At 34.7% G+C, this 27312-nt stretch overlaps 1 protein-coding gene across 1 annotated transcript; it reads left to right on the top strand.

The window, feature by feature from the left end:
• Window positions 1–2852: 2852 nt before the first annotated feature.
• Window positions 2853–10284, top strand: LOC129270522 (sodium/calcium exchanger 2-like). The gene is made up of 3 exons (XM_064105896.1): window positions 2853–3493; window positions 3783–6680; window positions 7287–10284. Exons 1-2 carry the CDS (start codon window positions 2963–2965, stop codon window positions 3966–3968), a joined length of 717 nt encoding a protein of 238 aa, XP_063961966.1. The 5' UTR covers window positions 2853–2962; the 3' UTR covers window positions 3969–6680; window positions 7287–10284.
• Window positions 10285–27312: the final 17028 nt, after the last annotated feature.

The following is a 27312-nucleotide window of genomic DNA, read 5'->3' on the forward strand; positions in this document are numbered from 1 at the left end:
CACACTTGACCCATATGAGGTAAATGGGTAGGTTTCCCTATGTTACGCACTGTACAAGGCTTGCTGCCCAGGTAAAGCCAGGTTCAGATTCCCCAGACCATAATTCTAAAATATTTCTTGATGTGTTTTACAAATCAGGTTTGTCTCATACAATTGATAGTGTACTTCAAGTTCATGCAATAATTGTGATCTAATATATTTTATTCAGTTAATTCAAGTTTTGTAGTCTGCCATTCCAAAATTGAATTATCTTAATTTCACTACTAATAGCTTTGGACTTACAACTGCTGGTACAATATATAGCCAACATAATATGCAAATCAGTGTTTAATTTTAAAAAATAAAACAAAACTTGAAATGTATCTTAATTTTTCTCTCAATATATTTTGGGATGCATTTTTTTGGAAGTTTTGCTTGTTTGATTTTACTCCACTAATATTCTAAGATTACATTTTGGATTAATGGTACATGTTTTATATCTTTCATTTTATCAGAATGTAAATTACACTTTAAGGTGCTTGCTAAAGGGGATTATTTTTATGTAAATTGAAGCAATTGAAGTAATGAGTAAAGTACAGACGAGAGAAGAGAGACTGAGAGAGAAGCAGAGGGTACAAATTGATTGGATGACAATTAAAATGAATCATCACCCTGAATTATGATATCAGTGGATATTCATACCAGCAAATTTCCACCCTTAATTAAGAAAATTGAATTGATCCTATTATGATTATGACATGAAGTAGTCTTTCTCAAATAACAAGTTTGTGCTGTTATTCTAAGAATTCAGCCTCAATATTGTTTAGTGGTGTTGAAATTAATATATTTTGTAATTCCTTTTCAAGTACAATGTCATCTGTTATTAATGGAGAAATACACCAGAGAAAATGAAAGAAAGAGGAAGAAGTAATTGATGAAAAGAAAGAATGAGAGAGAGAAAGAGAGAAGAGGCAAGGATTGGGAGAGCATAGGAATCATTGAAACATATCTAAAAATGTATTTTATTTTAATATATATATTTTTTTATTGCTATAAGAAAGACAAACAAAAAGTGATTAAGTGGAAAGAAATAGCTTGGTGATGATGTGAGAGAAAGTCAATTACCTTGTAGACATAAAGCTTTTTTATTTTAAGTATGTTGTTTGTCAGGCTTTTAAGATATTGTATGTTGTGGCTTGTATCACATTTTATGACAGGTTAAGCTTAAATGTTTAATGTATATGACAGCCAATAGGTACTTTCACACATGCCTTATCAAAAATATCCTTAACGTTATGTTTAGGTTACAAGAATTTCTGTCAAGCCTCAAAATATTTCATTATTTATTTTCCCCTATTACAGCTCTGTGATCAAGATAAAATCATGGGCCGTATTCTGAAGTCAGGTTTAACTTAAACTCAGGTTTAAAATTGTGGTTTAAGTTGCGTGTTTCTTTATGTTTACTGTGCTCTTTCCTGATTTATCGATGGTGAAGACAATCATCTATTTATACTTCCTAGACAATTATGAATAATTTGAGAGCCAAATGAGCTGAAATATGATATCTCTATACTGTTAGTGATTTATGTAACAAATGGCTATCCATACTTAAACCACAACTTTAAACCTGAGTTTAAGTTAAACCTGCTATCAGAATACGGGCCATGGAGTTTAAACATGTCTGTTGCAATTAGTAATGTGCTTTTCACAAGTGATGTGAAAATTCCTGTGATCTTGTATAACTCTTTGCAAAATGATTTTGAAAAGTACTTACTGGTACTATTCTAGAGGTATCTTCTTTCAGGAATGTTAAGAGTGCATGTACTTTGCTTTCATGATTCACTCTTCCATAAGATAATACCTACATACATGAGGTGTTCATATTTTGACTTTACAAATGACTGGTGATACCTTCTTGGGTACTATAATCTGTTTCTCATTAATACATGTAGCACAAAAAGTCATTCGTAAACTTACGAACATCTTTATGAAACACCCACCAGGCATTTTTTTATTTGGCGGGTATGAACTTCTCCTGACAGCATAATAGTTCATTATGGCTCATCATGGGTTTGTAAATGATGTTAGCCACTTCCACTATTATATTCTCAAGAGCTCTTAAAATTTTGAGTAGTCTCTGGCAAATATTTACCCGAGGTTATTGGAATGAGCTATATGAGTATGCAGTATATATGCGTGTATACATTTTTAAAAGGGAAGGGGGATAATTGTGTTCAAACTCTGTCAATATTTGTCCCTATTGAAGCAATATGACAACATTTTAGAGCTCAAATTATACTATTTCTCACCAAAGGAAAGAGAAAAACATTTGAAGTATGTCTATAGTGAAAAGGCCACTGAAGGTCAAATGCAACAGTATTAAAACTTTGATAATCATATGTTAATGCATGAATTGAAGAAAAATTGTATTGTGGCAAATATCATAAGCATATATCTATTGCCACTTTAATGTCATTGCTGAATTTGAATTTGATTCAAATTTATGTCATTTTTATCATCGTTTAAAGACATGAACTTTTCTATCATATACCACCCCTTAAAAAGAGGACCTATTTTTGGTCTTTAAAGAATAGCAACTGCAACGTACAATTATATTTTATTTTTGATTATTCATTATCATCAATGCAATCAATCATTTAAAGTTTTGTGATCACTTGCTTTGTGTGTGGCAGGTCCCTGGTGATCGAGATATTATGTTTCATATTGCCTGTCACAGAAGGCTAGAATTTGAATTGTAGACCATGCAATAAGAATTGCTTTCTAGAATTTAACAGAAAATCGGTGATGCGAGAACAGGCAAAAAATTAATTTCTGAATCTATAAGTATCTAAATAATTGTCTTCATATTTTATCTTGCAGGTTGTGAAGGGTTGATATCCAGGGTTGTTGGAAGCAACCGTGCGTTTGTAGACAACCAGGTGGTTTAAGATTCCTCCGAGGTAGGATCACCACCGGCCTCAGGATGAATGATTCTAGCTCAGAAGAGGACTACTGTTCCAGCCTTGGTCTCATCCTCCCACTCACCGACGAGTCTGGGTGGAACCATGGCTTCCGCTCCTTCATCTACCTGTTCGGTCTCCTCTGGAGCTTCATGGGTGTGGCCATCATTGCCGACATCTTCATGTGCGCCATCGAGGTCATCACCAGCTTGACCAAGAAGCTGAAGATTGTCAATGCTGCGGGCGAGGTGGAAGAGATTGAACTGCGGGTCTGGAACGACACAGTGGCCAACCTGACCCTGATGGCTCTGGGCTCCAGCGCGCCGGAGATCTTGCTCTCCGTTATTGAGATTGCAGGGAACGGGTTCCAGTCGGGACAGCTCGGCCCGAGCACCATCGTCGGGTCCGCTGCCTTTAACCTGCTCATCATCACAGCTGTTTGCATCACGGGTATCCCGAAAGGAGAGACCAGACGGATCAAGAGGATAAAAGTGTTTGGTGTTACCACGTCTTTCTCTTTATTTGCCTACATCTGGTTGTACATTGCTCTTCAGGTACGTTTGCATTCATATTCATTAGTTTGTAGCATTTCTGTATTCTGTGCCTTGACTTATTAATCCCCCTTGACTTATATGATACTCCCAATCTATTATCGTCTGTTCCCTAGCTGAAGACAAATTCTTCTAAACAAATTCTTGAGCAAAATCTAAACAAAAACTCTGACACTACCAGTCTTTCTTAATAATAGTTCCAAATTAGAGTGATGGATCTCGGACTAACATCATTCTCTGTAGATGGGACCAAACATGATACTTTGATATTCTCTTTTCCCATGCATTGCAGGTTAGTTCTCCTAATATAGTGGAGCTTTGGGAAGCAGTCTTGACCTTCATCTGCTTTCCTCTTCTTGTTGTGGTGGCTTACATCATTGACAAAGAATTCTGTGGGAAGAAGGAACATGAGCCAGACATGGAACTTGGTCTCGGTAAGAATTCAATCATTCATATTTTCAGCTATCATACACAATAGCAAGATACTATTCTTTTTATGTGTAAAACTAAACTTACATTGGAAAAAAATGCTTGTGTCTCTTTTATTTTGCGATGTTGACTGGAGTCCTGTTGCATAGTACATACTATTATGGTAACTTTACCATTGAATGGTAGCTTTTATTGAATCCTTGCTTTTGATTGGCTGTTGAGCATCATTGCTGTGCTAGCTATCATTGAATGGCAAAATTACCATAATAAAAGCCTAAGGCCTAATTTTTTTTATAATTAATGAAACCTGCCTTCTTTTTATGTATCCTTAGAATGGGAATCATGATTATTTCAATGGATGCCGAATTGATGTCTATGTGTTACAGTTATCTTAAATATGAAAGAAATTTTGTTTTGCCCTTATTCCAAACATCCCACCAACAGAAATACATGTAACCTCTTCAGCCAGATATGGAACAATGAGAGGATCAAAGAGAAGTACAAATGTACATGTAGGCAACAAAACTAAAAATATCAACTAGTAGTAGTATTATATTACCCGATCCTTTCTTTGTAACATGGTTTGAATCCTTTCTTTCAGCTGCTGTAACTAGTCATTTCTCGCATTTCAAGTTGGTGATTTGTAAGACAAGTTACAGTACAGATAAGGTTTTCTTTAACTTTCAAGAAACAAATTGAATAATATGTCTTCAACATGTACCATACCATATTTTTTTTCTTTTCATAATAATGATGGTGTATATTCTTGAAAATTAATTGTAACATTGTTTAAGCTGTATATAATGCTTTGGAAAAGTATAATCCTCTCAAACTTTTTAATCATGATATATTTGATTACAGAATTTTATTGTGTATTTTATGCCAGAGACTCTTATATCATTGTTACTAACTACCAAAAAGCAGGTGAAATCTTTGTTTTGTATATATTTCCATCTTCTTCCCTAATCAGCCCCTACCACCAACTATGGGACACTTCAGGCATCAAAGCAATGTATGCAAGAAAAAATAATTTAAATTCTAATGATGGTTCTTTCATTTCTTGATATCAGACTAGGTTCTAGAGATTACTAATCACTGAACATCAATTGTTGTATGTATGCCAACATTAGGAACACATTTTAGCTGAAAGCATCATTCCTATTGAGATCCATTCTTCAAATGACACTGTTAAATTGAGTATTTGTGTGTTTCATTAGAATATCAGGACTGTATGTGATAGAGAGAAACCTAGAATGTTTTGTATTGAATTAGAGTTACATTTAGTTTTCTAACCAACATTCAATTATCTATCAACTTCTATATTTGTGAATTCAGGGAACTGAAGAATGTCATGTCTCATTTTCGCCCCACTTTTTAGTATTATGTAAGTGAAATAGGGTGACAAAATGAAAGAAGAAAATGGGAGGAAATAAAGAAAGTTGATTCCGGGAAAATGATAAATGGAATGAATGATGTGGATAATGTACCACAGAAACTAATGTGGTGACTTTTTCTTGGTATTTGCTTTCTTCTTGATATTTTTTTTCGAAGACTATGACTGAATAAACCTTACAGGGGTTTTGTTTTATTGCTAAAAAAATCTGATACTAAAAATTAAGAGCTTTATCTTAGTGCTCACATTTAAATATGTAGGGTGGTCAGGTTTGAAGAGGAAACCCTGATGTAACACCTCTCGCTTTCAGGGCAGTATTTTATGAAGAGTTTTGACTTCTTGGTATTTGGTGTTTTCTGGGTATATTTTTTTGAAGGCTATTACTGAATAAAACAGGGTTTTGTCATATTGCTAAACTGAAACCTGGTACTGTATTAATCAAAAGCTTTATCTTAGTGATCAGGATGGTCAGGTTCAAAGAGGAAACCAAGTTTTAACTCATCTTGACTTCAAGGGAGTATTGCATGAAGAGTTTTCTTGGTATATTGATGTCGAAGGGTATCACTGGACAAACCTTAGAGGGGCTGTTCATGACTGGTTTCATTGCTAAACAGAAACCTGATACTGAAAATCAAAAGCTTTATCAAAGTGATCACATTTAAAAATGCATGATGGTCATGTTCGAAGAGGAAACAAAGTTTTGAGCAAATCTCACTTTCAAGGGAGAATTTCATGTTCAAAGTTTTGTTAGTGATTGTCATTGACTAATCTACTTTCAGCCAATCAGATTCAATGGTTTCTACTAGTTTGTAACATATTTTTGTGAAAATCACTGATGGATATCTCTGTGAAACACTCCCCAGGCCTGGGTCTTGTTTCCAAGGCTTCAGTAAACAGATTTCAACCATTGCCACTGGCAAACTTTCCACATGGAGACACAAAACATTGGTGTATTCCTCCACTCGCAAATGTATTGTATCTGATGTTTACACAGGAGTAGTGACTGATAGCTATTGTTATGTAATCCTTTTTTTCAATTCCTCATTGATTCATGAAACTGCTTTTCCTTATTGGCTACCAGTGTTTGTATCTTTAGCCTGTATTTGGGTAAGAGAATTGGTATTGATAACATATATTTTGTAGAACATGATAGTGGATTTATTGATAGAAATACACTAGGCTTGATGTATATTCTGTTGTACCAGTTATTTTTTTTTTTTGTGGGGGGGGGGGGGGTGAGGGGTAAATGGATTGCAAGATATACACACAGCTTTATATACCCTAGTCCTACATGGACAAGTCTGTTTCTGCACTGATGTTGATTCTGCTTTATTTCAAAGAGTTAATGTTATGATCCAATACTTAAAGGTCAAGTCCACCCCAACAAAATGTTGATTTGAATCAATAGAGAAAAATCAGACAAGCACAATGCTGAAAATTTCATCAAAATCGGATGTAAAATAAAAAAGTTATGACATTTCAAAGTTTCGCTTATTTTTAACAAAATGGTTATATGAACGAGCCAGTTACATCCAAATTAGAGAGTCGATGATGTCACTCACTCACTATTTCTTTTGTTTTTTATTGTTTGAATTATACAATATTTCAATTTTTACGAATTTGACGATTAGGACCTCCTTGCCTGAACCACAAAATGTTAAAATAATGGAATTCCACGTATTTAGGGAGGAATGAAACTTCATTTCACATGACAATGACGAGAAAATCAAAATATTTTATAATTCATATAATAAAATACAAAAGAAATAGTGAGTGAGTGATGTCATCAGTTCCCTCATTTGCATACCGACCGGGATGAGCATATAACTCTTTTGCGAAATGAAGCGAAACTTTAAAATGTCATAACTTTCTTATTTTACATCCGATTTTGATGAAATTTTCAGTGTTATGCTTGTTAAATTTTTCTCTTTTTATTCGAATCAAGTTTTTGTTGGGGTGGACTTGTCCTCTAAGTCTTGGGAGGGGAGGGGGGGGGGGGTTGGTACATATGGATAGCTAAATATTTCGTATCTATTGGTCTGCAAAATGGGCTGAATTATATTTTTCATTTCAAATTTTAATGGATTCATTGTAACTTATTGTGATGTATATGACTACACACAAAATGTGGTATTCCCTGTGCATTCTCCCTCCCATGATTAGCAATTCATGGAGCGTGCTTCATAATTCATTTTGGCACTTCCTGTTTTAGCGACAAATCTCTCTGATTCTCCCACCTGCTCTGTGTTGATAAACCAGACGGGAGTTAACCTGACAAACGAAAGCCGAGATAAAAAGACACAAAATGCCACCAACACAACGGATTCCATACATGTTGGATCAACGATGTGATGCTGCCATGACGCATTTGCTTTTACAGATTACGCTATTAGGAAACGATTGTGAGAGGATTTTAGCGCTGCGAGGTGACTAACAATGGAGGGATGATTGATGGGGGAAGAGGAGGGAATCGCAAGGTGGGGTTGAAAGAGATGTTGAGATTTACATCTTTAATACTATCTCAATATTAATAAAATTAACTGGAGTTTCAATTAAACACTCCAATCTAAACATACATGTAGTGTAGTGGCTGTTCATTTTTTCATCAGTTAATTTTCTTTGGAGATTTGACCTTCCGTGATATTTAGGGTCCTTTCTCAGTGATGGTTTTGTTTTTCTTTAAAAAGGTACCCATTTAGCATATTAGAAAGCTAAAAAAATACAAGAAGAAATTTTTTGCCATCTCCATGCCCGAAAAGTGGTTTTATAAAAAAAAATATTAGGCATATCCATGTAATTTTCTCTTGGTCTGGATCCAAACTAAAATATATTTATAAATTGCAAACACACCTATAAAAACACACATTTCAATGAAAAAAATCAATAATTTGTAACATTTTAGTGCTTATTAGTGCTGCATTTACTTTCCCCAGTTTTAGCATGGCTAACGTTATCAGGCACTCGTGCAATAAAGGAATTGTTTCCTATTGGTTATCTATTTACTTCACCTGGGTGGAGAGTGGCAAAATGCCTTGCCAAAGGACATGAGTAATAGGATGGGATTTGAATCCTGGACCTTGTGGTTCAAGACATGTCCACTGAGCCATAACACGTCTAAAATAGATATCCTCCACTCCATAAACAATTTTTATTCTCCTTTAAAGAAAAAATAGTGGCTAGCACTTTAGGGAACTACTTAAATTTGGAAGAGATTTTAAATGAATAACCATGACAGTGTCACGCAACATCCAATTTACAATCATCTATTAAGTTATAGAATTTATGATTCGCACAAAGGTGATAAATACCCAATAAAGATCTTCTGATATTGATACTGCTAAAACATTGGCCCATGTCATGTCATGTAAGTCTAGACAATAACTCAAGTTTATACTTTGGTCGAAAGAGTTGAATTATCATAATATACTCCTGTTCATTCCTCATTTGATCGAAGGGATACTCAAGAAATCTCCCTCTTGATTTTTGAGAGCTCTGTGAATATTTAACCATGGTCTCTATAAACCTACTCAGGTCTTGTTGTGTTTGTATTGTATATTGAAGGTGTGAGTCTGTTTGCTAGACCATCTAGGCAAACATTTATTCAGCAAGATATTAATCTGATCAGTCAGTGAATGCTATGTCTGTCTAAATTCTGTTTGAGCTGAAATTTCCAAGATGTGCAAATGAGGCAAGAACGTTTCAACAGTAGTGTAGGGTAGTCATTCTGATATTGGAAACATTTTTTCAATGAAAAAAAAAACGTGTTGCAAAGAAAGAAGAAAATTGAAAGAGAGAGGATTTATCATACTTGTGGTTTATATTGGATTAAATAGAGGAAGTTTGTCCATGCGATTCCAGGATATATTTTCCACTTTGACTTCCTGAATTACTAGTTTTACAGACATTGCAGACGTGGGTCCTGTTGATATGCAAGAATTCCACCCCACTCATCCATTCCTTATAATGCACAGTATGATATAAAAATACAATTTAAGTCATATTTGTTTCTTTTTTTATCCCTTTGTAGAAAAAAGTATTCAAATCAGAATTTGTTTTTGTATTGTTTTTAAAAGATTCCATACATCAATTCAAGTAAAACAATCAAAAAACAATTATGAAAATGATATGAATCACCATATCATGCATCAATAAGTTTCAGAGCCCCATGAGATAAAGCAATTGAATTGGATGGAAAATTAAATTTCACAAAGATAACATCGAAATTTCTATGTAAAAAATTAGAAAATATCAGCACCTCATTCATTCAGGAAAAATCTGTAAATCCTTGGCTATCTTCCAGAGTCTATGTTTAGATTTAACTTGTCGTTTATTTGTGTGCAACATGTGGCCTCATTGCCTTGTTAGTCAATCAAAGGGGCTACTAAACTCATTAAGGCCTGTCCTGTTCACATTGACTGTTGCTATTCACAAATTTTTAATTTCATGTGTAGTTCTCTGGTTGTTTTCATCAAAGCTTGTTCAGAAACTTGTAGTTTGGGGTTCCGTGGTGTGGGGTTTCAAGGTGTTGCTGATTTGTGCTCTTTCATCAGTATAAATAGACTTTTATGGATAGATACAAGATTTGATCAATTTCATCAGTATACAGTGCATCTTAAAAAGAAAAACAAAACTGAGAATTATTGATTTATCATAACTTATAGTCATAAATACAAAAGACAATCTCTTCTTTCATCTGGTATAACTCAGAAGATTACTCATTAATCATTCTTACATGAGTGAGTAAAAACGATTTGAAGAAAGAGTACGGTATTAAAGAGTCACTTGTCAGGGGGTATATGAATTTAAAATGAATATCACATGTCTAAAAGTTCAATATCTGCTCTTTAATTTGATACCTCAATCACAGAAAATGGTATAAAAATATCAAAGTTCTGAGAGTAAAGTAATGAATTTAAATATACAAAAATAACTAGGAAGAAAAAATAAACTAATAAATTAAAAGGAAATGAGTAAGAAAGAAATAAACAGAAATAGAATGAGAAAAAGAAGAAATAATCAAAGACAGACACAAACAAAAAGGAAGGTGAAAGTAATAGTTGCACTTGCAGTTAGAACATTACTAGAGAGATGAATGTTGGCCTAAACTAAAACCCCTCATTTCAGGGGATTATCTGTGATGAAATTGATCAAATCTTGTATCTATCCATAAAAGTCTATTTAAAAATAGCACCCTTGATGTCAATCAGACATTGACTTGGCTGGAAATCTCATCTGAAAGTGTGCCAAATTTATCTCAGTCTATGATCATGCAGACTTTCCTCTAGAAGGTCCCTATTGCTATGTCAACTCAGTGGCAAGAAGGTCCCTCCTCAGGGGAAGCCAACGAATTTAGCTTTATCTTTTAAATGAATGAGTTGGATGTTTTCTGTATGAAGTCAGTATATTTATCTCTTTCAGGGGAGCATTTTGGATGATCTCCAAAATTGATTGATCATCAAAAGTATAATTTATTTTTATTTTATTTTATTTTTTTTTTATTTTATTTAAAACGGTTTAATTCAACAAGGGTGTCTATAGCGGCTGAAAAGCCGAATTGCATTACCCTTTACAATCATTTACATAAAAAATACAATCAAAATCAAACAAAGAACAACTGATGTACGGTAGATTCTGTTTAAGATATGTTATTGGGTCTATCTCTTCTTTTAGGTCAAAGTGCTATTTTAAAGAGAATCTTACTGTTTGCCAGGGGGCTGGGGGTAACTGGAATGTTATCTTTTGTTATTCTATTTAAAAATATAAATTCTGAATGTTCCTTTTGAGCTTATTCAGTTTAGTTTATTTCCATTATTCATATACAGACATTAACATGCTTGACATGAGTATAACATAATTATATTGAGTTGAAATAAATCGTTATTGAGACAGAAGTTATACGCAAGAAGAATTTAAATCAGTGAAAAATGGAGGGGCCTAAGTTGAAAGCAGAGCTTGTGAGTTATAGGCCCCAATGGAAGGAGGTGATAAGATATAAGGCTATATAGCTATTAAAAATAACAAGGTAAAAGAAAAGCAAAAGTTTATGAACCAATTGGTTTAATCACATCTGTGGCACGCCCTGGAAGGAAAGTAATGTTTTAAAGGGAGGTATGAAGGTAAAATGGAGCTGCTGAAAGGTTTAGATATCTACTGCTGCCTGAACTGCATAATCATTCAAAAAAGTATGTTTAAGTTTACGTTTGAATATAAACAATGAATTGGAGTCTGAAATGTCTTTGGATAGTCCGTTCCAGTACTTCGGTCCTGAGAAAGTAATTGTTTTCTGAGCAAAGGTTGTTCGAGTCAGTGGTAAATGATAAAATGTACTTGCATGTAGCATTTTACATTTTAGTGATTCTTGCATACAAAAAATATTACTGTCAAGTGTCAATGTCATCATCAATGATATACTATTGGTGGTGGTTTATATTTCACATTATTGAAACATGATAAGAAAGTGGAAATGACAATAGTACAATATGTAGCTCTATTGGTCAATAGACAGACACAAAATATATTCAGTCGATTTAGGGCCTTTTCACACGTGAATCTTGAATCATCATTGTAATGATGATCGCAATTCGTCTTTAGAATCATCGGACCTTTCACACGGAAAGTTCGTACCGTAATTTGAGTAAAACTAAACTGGAATTCACCTCCGGAAGCGTTCGTGATTCCAGTTTGGTTTCACACTTGCTAAAAATTTGTCATTAGTCTTGTTTTTCACTGGAATCATCATTCAAATTACGATTTTTTACTGTGTGAAAGGGCGGTTATTCTATTAACCCTGAGAGGTATTAAATATACAGACAGGATCAGTTTATTGCATGTATGAAGGTCATAGAAGGGATAAAACTTGAACACTCTGTTTTAATGCAGTGGGTCATTCATGTGTGTTAGAATGGTCCAGTCTTGCAAATAAAACAGACTAGCAGGTTTTGCCAAGCGTTTGCCGTCATGTGGGCATGATAAGAATTCTTAAGACATTGAAGTATTCCTGTCAATGTGTAGCCTGTCTACATGCTTGAAATGGGTGACCTCATATCTACCGCAGATAGCTTTGTACCCACTGCAGCTCCCTGATCCACCAATTGGCCAAATAATCTGGAATGTTATGATGCAATTACTTAAATTTTCTAAGAATAATTATATTTGACCACATATACAGGGTTCTCAGGGAAATCAGGGAAATTTATTCTACTTTTTCAGTCAGGGAAAATCAGGGAATTTGATTTTAAAAATACCTCAAATCAGGGAAAAATGCCTCAAATAAGGGAGAAATCAGGGAATTTTGATCGGCCCAAAAGTCAAAAGCACTGTAATCAGTCAGACTCTGTTATATTTTGTTGCATGTAACATCCATTGAATGACTGGTTATGGTGGTACTAATTAGTTTTACGTTATTTATTATACTGAAAATACATGTAATTCACTGCAGCAAATTAGAAAACATGCGAAACTGGGAATGGGTTTAATTGATTTATCAGGGAATTTTTAAACTTCATCCGGGAAAAATCAGGGAACTTTGTTTTCTTGGAAAGCTGGGAACCCTGATACATGTATATTATAGTGTTCATCATTAGTCTCTGAGCAATTTTTAATAATGCAGCATAATTGCCCTGCTTTATCAGAGCAGCTGTTCCACGTTTCTGCATTTCAAGGAATAAATTCCATGCTAGGTACCCATTTACCCCACCTGGGTTGAGTGCAGCACATTGTGGATAAATTTCTTGCAGAGGAAAGTAACGATATGGCTGGAATTTGATCCCAAGATCCTCTGATTGAACGGCGAGAGTCAGAACCACTAGACCAGGAGCTCTCAGTCCATCTCCTGCTTTTACTCCCAAACGGCACTTACTAAGAATTTCTGGGCTGAGATACTTGATATTACAAAACACTTCACTTTTGTGGTCAAAAGTCCAAACACCTAACAACATACCAGGATGTTTTAGATTACCATTTACTGTAATACATCATGGCCTACATGTAATGTGACAGTGTTAACTACCAGAAGACAGGCTGCCATAATCCAAAAACCATGTATGACCTTGATTATATGATATAGGTCCATTAGGCAAATTATTAATACGCCTTACTGACAGGGTAGTCTGCTGTCCTAGACTCTGATTTGATTCGGAATGTAATTCCCATTTAAATATTGAGAGTAGTCAAACTGTGTGTCTGAAACTTTGTGTAAGTCCACAGGTATGACCACATATTGTGGACTCCCCCAAGGATTGTCGGAGGTTTTTGTAGTCTCATAGTTCATACATTTTGTTTTGCAATACAGGGTTTTAATATGTAGACTACTTCAACTACCAGTACATGAGAGACAAACCATTAAGCTCATTAAAGCCTCGTTCACATAATAATGTTTTACCTAGGGTAGCAACTTCAGTTCTGAAAACTGCATGCAGACCGTGCATAACATGATACTGTTATTACCCGGCCTTTTAGCACAGCTGCCTTGATCGGGCGCTCGAGCATTCAAGGAACTTCTTCCTAACGGGTACCCATTTACGACACCTGGGTGGAGAGTGGCAAATGTAGATAAACACCTCACCAAAGACAATCTCAGCACCATTATTGGAACCTCCCTTCTTTGCCTGTTTTAGTGGAGCAAATTTTTCTCTTTGATATCTTGATGAAACAAAACTGGATAAAGTAAGTAATTAAATTTGATAAACATGTTTTAGAGCTTTCAGATCTGGGCCGCATTACAATAAAGTTACTACATGTAGTGTAGTAACTTTGCCATCCAATGGTATCTTTCACGAAATCCTTTATTTTGATTGGCTGTTGGGTCATGTTACCATGGTGTAGTTACCATACTAGTAACTTTTATGCAACGGGTGCCCTGAGAATTGCCAGGACAAATCTATTGAATAATCATTTCATTAATATATCATAAATCATGTTATCTACACTGTAGACGAAACAAGTTTCCATTTTGATTTTAAAATAGTTTTCTGTTGTCTTGGGAGTTGCAAACACCCAAAATGCATTCGCAATTTTCGCCCCCTTTTTTTTTTTAATGCCTCATGATAATTTTTCTAATACCTCATGATCATGTGACATCATGTCTTATTGCCATTGTACATAAATGTTGATGAGTTTTGTCTGAATATGCGATAGCCGAACAGCTTGACTGGCTGATGTCATTATGTTACTACTGAAGCATTAATGCATTTAAAATAAAGTAATACAAGAATACAAAGTACATGTAGATTGCTTATGCAAAAGCAATTTGCTCCTGTGACAGGTTTAATTTAGTTTAGGATGTAGGTTTAGGGTTGCAGTAAGGTGTTATGTTAGGTTTAGGTTTGGGGTAGGGTATAGTGTTAAACCCCTGGTTGAAGTTGGTCATTCGATTCAGTGCGTGGAATTTAGAGCGGAGCAATTGTCGCTGGAGCTAATGTCACGGAGCCCATGAATATCCCTTGTGCAAAAATAAATATTATAACATTATTATAACAACCCTCTCCCCTCTAAAAACTGACATCGATCATATCCAATTACAAACAGAGAATTGTTAGGAACATTTCTATTTTAACTTACTATTGTTGGAAGACATCAGGCTATTTCTGGCCATGTTTTAATTTATTTTGATTCCTGCCACCGAAGTGGACTCATTTTAGATTCAAATGATTAATCAAGCATACATATAGGCCTAATATAATCTAGCCTATAAGCTGAACAGTGAGTGAACACAATGTCAAAATAGATGTTGGAGCATAAATGGGGCTTTCTAATTGGCCATCAAAATGGGGCAAGAGTTAGCTGCATGCCTACTGAACTGGGCTTTTAGTAGACCAATCATATAACTTAATGGCGACATTGCTGTCTGTTAATTACTGAATAACATTATATTCTGTTGGGAGTATGCTATGTAATTTACGAATCGACGCTCTCATATCACCCGCTTAATACATGTTCTATATTTAAAGGGGAAATTCACCCTGACAATAATTTTTTTTAATTGACACTGAGAAAATAAAATAAAAAGATTGTAGTTGGTTTGATGACAATCCATCAAACAATGGAATTGTGAATTTTTAAAATTTGGATTTTGACACCACAGATTAGGAACAGGTTCTTAATAATACATGTATATCATGTGATATAAATTCAGAAAAAAAATGCAATTTTCCTTCCAAAATTGAAAGTAATTTCATTTGTGAGGGGGATATATTATCATACATATCATTTCATACATTTTTGAAATCATTTTCCATTAAAAATGGGAATTGATATATATAAAGTTAATATAATTTTCCCACTGAGTATGAATTTAGGAAGTTACCTCAGACAAGATTCTCAAAATAAAACTCTGATCCTTTTTATATAGATCTATATGATGTTTGGAACATTTGGTACACTTTCCATTAGTTATGACATCAAGCTATCAAATATCAATTATAATTGAACACACTAAAAACTGAAATGTTAAATCAACAAGTGAAAGGTTGGATGAGTGACTACATTTTTCCAAAGGTTATATCCAACCTTGCATATAGCCGAATCCAACAATTTAAATGTTGGGTTGAACAATTTAAAGATAAATACCAGTTTTGGTAAAGATATCAAAATGAGTTCGAACAGAATCCAACAGAATTACCACCCAAGCGTTTGTATACATGTATGAATAAAAAAATATGTGCCGATTGCCTCTGGAAGAAAATGCGTAATTGCTGAGAAATGAGAAAAATAAGCATGGAATTCCATCAAATGTCAGGTATTTTTCCGAGCAATATTAATACACTGTCCCACATATGCTTTTCTGTGTTAGTGATCATCAGAAGTATTGGTTTTCAGCTAAAATTTAATGATTTCACAAAGATTAGCTTACATTTCAATGAACCAGATCTAGATCTATGATAATATTGTTGCAATTAACCTTGATTTTAAAGACTTTCTCATGAAATAGTTGTTTTCTGCAACTACTGTCTTTTTACCCTTAAAGTAGTAACATTTAGAAAAGGTTGTCCCTCCTCCAACTTTTCAATTGTAGATATAACATTTCAGTTTTTAGCATGAAGTGCATTAAAAATAGATTATATCAATACAATTCATTGGGAACATCAATTAACTCTAGGTTTTGGATTAGAAATTAAAATTGAAGACAGTAAATTTGGCCCCATACACTTTATGCATGGAGAATAAACTTCTATCTCAATGCCTTATGCAAATGTTCCCTCTTACCACTATCTCTGATTGATGACAAGCTTAGCCTTGTAATCCACAGACTTCTCTAATACTGCTCTAAAGCTTCTTAATGCTAGTTGGCCTGGCATTCGCTGAGGGTGATCATGTATATTTATAATTTAAATTGCAAATGACTCATGAATTCACTAAGTTGCTTTCCTGAATTATATTGATAGTAATAATAATTACTTACATTCTATTGTTACTACAAGAAGGCGCGACGACTACTACTACTACTACGAGGAGGCGCGATAGCTCAGTCGGTAGAGCGGGGGACTCGTATTCCGGTGACCCGGGTTCGATTCCCACTTGGTGCGCTAGTGCCCTTTGGTAAGGCATTAATCCTCAGTACCAGGTCCTTCGGAGGGGACCTTAAGCCGTCGGTCCTCTGGTTGCTTGCTTACAAGCATTCATGCTTTCTTAGCAATCAGGTAAAAAAATCACCACCACCAAAAAATCACCACCAAGAACTGATGATAATGATGATGTTGATGATGGTGATGGTGATGATGATGATGATGATGATAGTGATAGTGATGGTGATGGTGATGGTGATGATGATGATGATGATGATGATGATGGTGATGATGGTGATGATGGTGATGATGGTGATGATGGTGATGGTGATGATGATGATGATGGTGGTGATGGTGGTGATGATGGTGATGATGGTGATGATGATGATGATGGTGGTGATGATGGTGATGATAATAATAAAAATGATAATAATAATTGTAATGATATTGATAATGATGATAATACATATATATCAATAATAACAACAATAGTTGGATAAATATCTTCCCCTTTTTCCAGAGGATATAAAGCACAAGTAGTATTACTTTAGCTTGAGGTAGCGCATACCCATTCCTGTCCCTGGATTGAGTTCAGCACATTGTGGATATAAAATGAAAACCAGTAATAACCTAGAATATTTTTTTTCTTAAAAAACAAATACAACAAATTTTATTGGTACTTCTTGAGAAATTTGTCTACCATAATTCATTTTAATGATGTTATAAAAACTCAAGATTTTCACTTAGCTTTTAAGGTTGGAAGAAAGAGCTAAATGACAAAGATTCCCTCGTTTGCTGTATTGAAAATTGACGTTCTTTAAAAGTTTAACACTAAAAAATGTCATCAAAGTCAGATGTAAAAGAAGAGAGCTATTTTCTAGTTTTATTCATTTTCACAAAACAGTGAAGTGCACGATTTGCACATTGGTATTAACTGAAAATATAGGAGTCGGTATAACACTGACAATAGACTAAAGACGCTGTTAAATTTTTTTTTATTACGTTTCTAACAATTAATTTTTAAAGTTATGTAAAAGTTATTTTAAGTTTAAAAAAAAATTTAATTTAAGCTTGTATTTGAAACAATTTAAAAAGAGTTTAAACAATTCTTTAGAAGTTTAAACAACTTGTTAGAGTGCCATGCCTAAACAACGATAACATTTTTAGATATTTAATTGTGAATTCAGGTGATAATAATATTACATTCAATAAAGTTTGTTTCTCTGGGCTTGCCTAACATTGTATTGTTGTTGTCTACATTCAACACTCAGCATGAGGAGTGTATTTTGTGGTGGGGTTCAGGAACTGTATCGAGCACAACTGTACATGTATGTGTATACCTGTATAGGCTTGATACCGGCTGATCAGTGGTTCAGTGAACTTGTCATTGAGGATGATCACACCGCATGATTAGGAATAACATAGAAACCTGATCAGGATCAGGAAATCTTTACTTTCCTTCTTTACGGTGTGTTTCCATGGCAACCTTGTACTCTTTCAATCCTCTCTAGGAGGTCAGATCAGGATCTTGAGGTTATCTTCTTACCAAACTTTTTAGAATGGGGGATGTTGCGTGGGTGGGGGAGCGTAATTTAGTTTTATAGCCATTCTAGTTTTAAGAGAAAGAACTTCTCGGTTGGTATCCATGTGTGTAAAATAGCTTAGATATCTATTTTCTAATCTTTGTGCTGATTTTTACAAAAAATCTAAGTATTATTGATGATTATGCATAAATACAGCACTTTGACTGTAGTGTTCAGTACGTGTACTTTCATTATTTTTAGAGTTGGTGTATGTAGTGTAGGATTATAATTGCACATGCACAGTACACATGTATGTACATGTACGTTGTGTGCCCTGATTACAATGAATACTCCCCCCCAGCCCCCCCCATTTCCGCATATCAGTGACTGCTTTATTTATAATCTTTTCTTTAAAGGACAAGTCCACCCCAACAAAAACGTGATTTGAATAAAAAGAGAAAAATTCAACCAGCATAACACTGAGAATTTCATCAAAATCGGATGTAAAATAAGAAAGTTATGACATTTTAAAGTTTAGCTTATTTCTAACAAAATAGTTCTGTGAACGAGCCAGTTACATCCAAATGAGAGAGTCGATGATGTCACTCACTCACTATTTCTTTTGTTTTTTATTATATGAAATATGAAATATTTTGATTTTCTCGTCATTGTCATGTGAAATGAAGTTTCATTCCTCCCTGAACACGTGGAATTCCATTATTTTAACATTTTGTGCTTCAGGCAAGGAGGCCCTAATCGTCAAATCCGTAAAAATTGAAATATTGTATAATTCAAACAATAAAAAACAAAAGAAATAGTGAGTGAGTGATGTCATCGACTCTCTCATTTGGATGTAACTGGCTCGTTCATATAACTATTTTGTTAAAAATAAGCGAAACTTTGAAATGTCATAACTTTCTTATTTTACATCCGATTTTGATGAAATTTTCAGCATTGTGCTCGTCTGATATTTCTCTATTGATTCAAATCAACATTTTTCTGAGGTGGACTTGACCTTTAATAGACTGTAGTGTAATAGGCTGGACAAATGTTTAAAAAAAAATCAATAATCAATGAAGCATTATTGTTGACCATTCTATATACAGCTCAGGGTAGTATTTCATGCAGCATCTTATACATTTTTACTGACAAATGTGCTCCTGGCCAATCAAAGGCAAGGATTTCACTAGCTTATAACAGATGTAAGTGAAAATGCTTAGTGAAATTCTCTCCTGAACTAATTTTGAAGAAACAGACTATGTTTGTCCAATGGTTACTAAGCTACTAAGTGATTTGCCGCCATTTTGCCTTCCCCTGCCCTCCTATGAATGGCTAATTTTATTTTCAGGACACTGTTAATTACTTGAAGGTCCATATTAGATCCAGCTAATGTGGAACAAATTGTTTTATAGATAGTTACGTCTTTGGCAGTCTGCAGCCTGCAGTCTGCGTGTCTCTATCACACTGCATCATCATTATGAGAAAGGTCAAGAGATTATACACAGATATTGAATGACACTTATTTTTGACCTTTTCTCTTGTTTGGAAGATTATTATAAAGTTGCTATGGTTATATGATGTACCCTCTTTTTCGTTTGATTTCAGTTTTGAGGGCCTTTTCACATCTTGTTACATTTAAAATAACCATGGTTATGTGAAGTTTATGATGTTAAAATAGATTCCTTGAACAGAAAAGGTCATTGTCTAGTTTAGAATCCTGAATGTCTTTCCAAGTCTTGTGTGGGCCATATATATTTTGCTGCATATTGGTTTGAATTGGATAATGTGAGCAAGGAAATGACTGTTTAAAATGGAAATATTTCATGAGCAGATGGTGTGATAAATCATTTTAAAACCAAATATGTGATCAAATCATTATAAATAGTTTTTATCAATGTCACATGCCAGTTGGCCTCAATATTTACACCATAGTTGGATTCATGCCCATGCAGAAGTAATAGGGCTAGTCCTATGACTGACGTTATGGTAATCAAAGCAAATCAAAACTTTGATACTTCTACGCTGAATAATGATTTTACCTTTTTCTTTAACAACACCCATTCTAGTCAAACATTCATTTCCTGTCAGCAGATTTTCTGACTCTACTACTATGACAAAGTGTTTAATGAGACCACATGATTCTGTTTGGATACATTCTATTAATGTCCTGGTGCTTTACAAGGGGTGTCTTCATCAGAACAAAGGTTGCTGCTCTAGCCTGCTATAACTGATCTCATTAGTCTGCTATATATATGTATGATCTAATGAATTGGCCCAATTACAGAATATCAGGCCTTTTTTCTGCCATATCATGGATCCTACATGGCTATATATAGCCCACTATTTTGCAAATTTAACTCATAAAAAGTCTGCCTGAAAATTCCTTGAATTATTTCAAGACTAGCAGAGTTTCAAAATGTGATAAAACCAAATAATTTGACAGTTTTTAAATCAACATTTTACGAAATCCCACACACTTCCACACTATACAAATATTAAAGCTAGAACAACATAGAATCCAATCAATAAATCAAACTTGTGATAGCAATTTAAAGTTCACAGAGTTTGAGCAATATGTTTTCTCCTCAAATATGCATGTCCTTGTTGTGTCACTCCGTAACCATGTTTATGAATATTCATATCTCATTAATTCAGTGGATCAAAATAACAAATTTTATTATTTTGAAAAGTGGGATTCAGCAACTACTGTCAGGTACCATTTCTTTGCAAATAACTATTTAAAGATGGGTGATATCTTTGTTTGAATGCAAAAATTTGTTTCTGAATGTCACTCCGTTACCTTGGGACTGCCCATGTGTAACATATTTTATCATTACGGCATCAAAGTGGCTATAAAGGGAAAGTGTTGGATGGTTCTCCATGTCTTAAAACTCCTTGATAATACACATTTCCATGCCAATCCTGGTAGGCTTGACATTCAGAAAATTTTCTTCAGCAAACCGATGGCTTTTGCCTAACCGGGGGGGGGGGGGGGGGGGGGGGGGGTGGGGGATTATGAATTTGATCAGAAGTAATTTGTTAATATCAACGCTTTCTTTTGATTGATAGAGTGCTCATTAAAACTTTACTTTACTTTAAGATAAATTAAAAGAAAAATATGTATAGTTGTGATGCCCAGTTCAGACCGGAGAATTTTAAGTATTAGCATTGTGGTATTTACAGAGATTAGAGGTTAACTCCAGTATTGATATTGGCCTCATACCTTTTACCGATACCCTTCCTAACATTCCTGAAGTATCTCTGAATGCAAACAGCGCTTAACAGCCAGTATGAGATTTTATGGTTAAGATACACTTGCACAAAGTAAAGTGTAAATATCTTGTTTAAATTTTGATACTGGTAATTAAAGTCAATTGTTTGTTATTGCCCTTTTTGGGGCACGATGATATTATTGTATCCAAGTAGTTCTATGTTATTTAGATATCCATGTGTGTTATGATAGGGTTAGAGCAATTTGATTTTATAGAAACTTTGATGGGACATTCAAATCATTTGGAATAGTGAAAAGTAGGTCGGGGAAAATTTTCTTTTTTTTCTGGGGCTACTTCTTGAGTTCACCAACCCAATTTTGCTATATTGTATTACAGTTAATATGTTAGACCCTATTGGAATTTCAGTGGCTCATTATTACCAGTAGTTTTTCAGGGCTCTATTGGGCATTTTGAGGCCGAATTTGCCCCAACCCCCCCCCCCCTCCTCTGTGTAGTTATTTTTTCTTAGTGAATAGTAAAGAAGCATAAAAAATATAGGCCTACTGTATTCATGAATCAAATGGAATGAGCCTTCTCACACATTATGATAATGGGGTATTTTTCTTTTGCTGGGGCTATAATTTTTGAGTTCTTCTACCAAACTTTGATGAATTGTACTACAATTTAATTTATCCTTATCCTATATGAGGGAATTTCAGAGGTTCTTTTATATTCTTTTCCAAGATTTTTAGGGGAATTTCTGGGGGGGGGGGGGTGGATCACCTTGAGCCTGTGTGTATTTTGCCCTGCCAGAGATGAACAAGGAATCAGTCCACTTTTAATTGTTAATATTCCCATGTCAATATTAGACACTGTTCTCATTATACTTTCTAGAAAGTATTTACTGGAAATCAGTTCAGGAAACCAGTTTGAAAGATCGCTTTGCTAGCGTTCCCATTTGATCAGCCAAAAGTGGTTTTCAAAACCAGTTCACGTAAAGTGGCCTTGTTGCTATGGGAACGCTCTCAGTTGGGATGACATGTTTGAATTCGAAACCGCAGCACAGATATATTCTACACACAGTGTGTGGAGTAGCACGCTCAAAATGTGCAAAGATAACTTCCCGAAAAACGGTTGTGTCCTCACTTACGCTAAAACCAGTTTAATTAGGTAAAGCGATCTTGAAAACTACTTCGCGAGATGGTTTTCGGAACTGGTTTCTTCATTACGCGTTAAACTAGTTTTAGGACGTTAATGAGAACAGGGTCAATGTCCATGGCGATGAACTAATGATTGAATTCATTCTTTGACTCAGTCATACTAGGTGGTCTGTTGTGTATAAAAGAAACACACCCCCTCAAAAAAAAAATCAACAACAAAATGAAGCTGTCTGCTACAATACCTATGACTGTATTTTGATATTGATTGCTACAGCCAGCTGGGATGTATAGCTAATTGAATCATCATCATCACATAGTTAGAGTGCCCAATTCCCATGCTTATTACAGTTCACTTTATGTGTGTTTAGTTGGTGCTCTGCAGTGTAATGTAATGATCCTTATCAGCAATGGGAAATTTAGTTGATGTTAAAAACCAACCAGCATTTCTCATTTTACAAATTGTGGTAGGAGACAATCACACTTTCCTGGTTTTCAATTTACATGACGTGCAAGGACACATATGGTAATGCAATAGTTTAGAATGGGTTCTTAATTTGGTCTTTTGATTTATTCATGAAAGGGGGGGGGGGGAATGGTTCATGAAATAATCATTTGCTGCAATAACTCGCATCTATGTCAGCAACAACTTGTATATAATTCTATATGTCAATTTTTTTTTTATATTACCTTTAACTCTATGCAAGTAAAACAGTAAATCTGCTTCACCAACTATACCACTACTTACCACTGCAGATGTATTCTGTTATCTGTGATTCCGGTTTGGAGGAGGGCCTGTTAGTATCATTTTATGAACAGCTGGTTATTGAGATGGGGGTAGAGGAGTTACACTCCTTGGAATAACATGGCATTCTTGCAATAACTTGACGGTGAGTCCAATAATGCTGTCACCCGATATAGCATCTGATCTCTGGCGATTGACATCATAATTTTCACTGTGGAATTTTTGAGTAGCCTTCTTGCAATCAGAATTATTTTCATCATGGAGTATTGTACATGTAGTTGATATACTTAAAGGTCAAGTCCACCCCAGGAAAATGCTGACTTGAATAAATAGAGAAAAATCAAACTAGCATAGTGCTGAAAATTTCATCAAAATCGAATGTAAAATAAGAAAGTTATGACATTTTAAAGTTGCGCTTATTTTTCACAAAATAGTGATATGCACAACTTGATGACTCAGTCGATGATGTCCATCACTCACTATTTCTTTTGTTTTTTATTATTTGAATTATACAATATTTCATTTTTTATAGATTTGACAATAAGGACCAATTTGACTGAACCATATAGTATTAAACAATGCTAATTCCACATGTTCAGGGAGGAATTAATCGTTGTATCACTTGACAATGAGGAGAAAATTAGAATATTTCATATTTCATATAATAAAATACAAAAGAAATAGTGAGTGGATGAGGTCATTAGTTTTCTCATTTGCATTCCGACCAGGATGTGCGTATAACTGTTTTGTGAAATTAAGCGAAATTTTAAAATGTCATAACATCCGATTTTGATGAAATTTTCACTGTTATGCTTGTTGGATTTTTCTCTATTTTGTTTAAATCAACTTTTTGTTGGGGTGGGTTTGTCCTTTTAAAGTTTTTTTTTCTTCCTCAAATGCAATATACAGATGTCACTGTTAGATGGTCTGTTAGATTGCAATAGCAGTTTATGATTTCTAAAGGAGAGAGACTGTTTGACAAGCATCAATATTGGAGGGTCACTAGGGCCGTCTGCACCATCCCGAGTTTTCAAATTAGCGTGCTATTTCTGATCCGGCAAATTATCCCGATCTGAAAAATCTCGAGATAGTTTGCAGTGGAGACGCAATTATCGCGCTAGTTCGTAGGATTAATCTCGAGATTGCAATCCCAAGTCAACTCAGGTTTATTTGCAAAATAGCGCGCTATTTTACGAATTATCCCGCTAATTCGTAGGTGCAGACGCACTCGAGATTGGACTCGGGGTAATTTATTCATGACGTCAGTCCATAATGCAATTCGCGTTCCACTTCCGCCTTGGTCAAAACATAAACACGTGCGAAAGTCAACTTTATACATGCGAATAGATATTATCGCGAATAGCGTTCATCAATTGCCTAATCAGCAACGATGGTGTCCCACCAGTGAATGGATTTTGGGAGAGACCAGACCGAAGGGGGAGGCGCTCATCGACGATGGTCATATTCAATAACAACACTGACAGCAGTGTCGTCTTATTCCTTCGCAAAATGTGAGCAAATAGCATTTCTTTCCTCCTTCTCTCCCTCTCTCTCTCTCTCTGTCGTTGCCTCCTACTCAGCCATCATATTTAACGAAGAATACATCACTTCTTCACTCGCTGAGCTGAGAGGATTGTTGCACAACACCGGTCGAATTCGGCGAAAGTGCTAGTGAAAGGAGTACATTGCTTGCATATCGCGGGAAGTTATTCAAAAGCGCGGGCCGTTGAAACTCCAAGATCCGAAAGTGCGCATGCTCGGAATATCGGGCTTGTTGCCTCGCTCGAGCAGGAATCGCTCTTCTTGCGATGGTGGAGACGGGGTTTCTTGAATCTCGAGATTAATCGCGAAGTGGGCCGATCGGGCTAAAATCTCGAGATTGAGCAAACTCGGGATGGTGCAGCACCGCCTATTGAATGGAGAACATTACCGAGATTAAAAATATGTGTTTGTTTTATAGAATTGCTGATTATTAGAAATAAATTCTAGGCCATCCCTTTTCTACAACACATCAAGTGATTAATCAATTGATTGACATAAGCAATTTGAAGACGAACCCTTCTGCACATATTACAATAATTATTTAGGCCTATTGGATTTTTTTTAGGTACAGCAAAATTACTTAATTTGATTAATTCTTTTTGATGTTGTTTATTAATTTCCCCATGACCAATTGCATTTATAAAAAGTATTTGTGGCATTCGACTCACAATGTAGTCATATTACAAACACACACAGTTCAATTAATTAGCCCATGAAGGGATTCTCACACTATTGGTTTATTTTTTTCAGGGGGAAATTTGTGTGAAATCAAAATAAAGTTGATATCTCACAAATCAACAAAATAAAAACTTGCAAATATTCTAGATATTATTGATATTAAGACAGGTTTTAACACCATATTAATAATCATTAGAAACACAATTCTATCCAGTTTTGCCCATGTTTTTGTTCCAAACCATCTCATTGAATCAAACAACCTTGGCTTACATCACCATTGTGTTTACTTTAATTAAAAAAAAAAATTCACATTCAAATTTTCCCTAATATATAATTTAATTCATTTTAACAGCAAACAATACTCCAGTACTCAAAATAAGTGTAATCTTTTGATTGTATCACTTCTCAGGCTCATCATAATGATAATGAGATTGAAGTGCATTGTACGACAGTATTACAGAGCTCTGTATTCACTCCGCTAGGGGCCAATTACTTTGTTAGTCCCATGCATCTGAATTATTGATTTGAATTGCTGTAGTATTGAAACCTCTCAAGACCGAAGAAAAATAGACTCTCTCCCAGACAATTCTAAATTGGTGATATGTTACTGAAATTTAGGCAGGTACAGAGCAGTACATTTTGGTGAATGATTCTCTGTTTTTCAATAGAATGCAGCATTTTTTAATAACCATCCATGGCATAATTAGGAATTTTCATTTTTATTTTGAAATTCTGGAAATGAATATTACTCCTCTCTAAATAATTTTTGGTAATGAGATTTGTAGCTCTGCTCTGTCTGTTGGAGGACTAGCTTTTTTCGCCTGTGTACATGTAGGCCTACATAGTGAAATTTATTTGGTGCTTTTATGATTATCAATATAATTATGTATTCTGTGGTATTTTATGAAGTTTTGTTTTGAAAATTAAGTTCAATGGTGAAATTGATAATGTTTGACTTGATATTATAATTTCCATTTCAGGGTGTATAACAATTGTAGATTGCTCAAATATTTTTTTTGGCCATGCGACATGCAGCTGTCATCATAGCATGCTCAGCACACTTCTCTGAACTAATGCCAGTGCGATATCATTCTGTCATTAAATAATAAGATATATTTCGCAAATATCCGTCAACCCCAATTTAGAGGAATAAAAGCAATAAAGCTATATGAAGCTGCTTACTACTGGTCAACTGGTATCGTCTAATATCCAAGAACCATGAGACAATGAAACCTAATTTTTGGTTGAAAAAAGGTCTAAAAATGTGTAAATTTAAGTAAAATTACCTTATAACTCAACAAATAATGGTTTAAAAGTACTAATTTTTGGAAAAACAAATTGCCTGCCCCCAAAAACATATGAATAGAAACCAAAACCAGAAAAAAAGACCACCAAATAACAAAGTTGTGCCCAAAACTCTAATTTTGGGGGGGTTTGGCGGCCATTTTGGATTTTGGCACAGCACACTTTTTCTCGGACCCGAGACAAAAAATATTATTTCATGTTCAGATAAGGTAAAAGGAATACAAAAAAACTGTAGACACAGTAAAAAAAAAAATCACCAATTTATAGCCCACTCCTATTAAAATCCTCCACTCTACTCTTGACAATCACTTGACAATTTTTTGTTTCCACCAGAAAA

The sequence above is a fragment of the Lytechinus pictus genome, chromosome 10 (assembly GCF_037042905.1).
Source record: "Lytechinus pictus isolate F3 Inbred chromosome 10, Lp3.0, whole genome shotgun sequence".
Classification (NCBI taxonomy): domain Eukaryota; kingdom Metazoa; phylum Echinodermata; class Echinoidea; order Temnopleuroida; family Toxopneustidae; genus Lytechinus; species Lytechinus pictus.

Bases quoted from the DNA above. Each gene is read 5' to 3' on its own strand.
- LOC129270522 (XM_064105896.1), top strand. From the start codon at position 2,963: ATGAATGATTCTAGCTCAGAAGAGGACTACTGTTCCAGCCTTGGTCTC. The intron at 3,494-3,782 runs GTACGTTTGCAT...CATGCATTGCAG, and splicing joins GGTTGTACATTGCTCTTCAG to GTTAGTTCTCCTAATATAGT.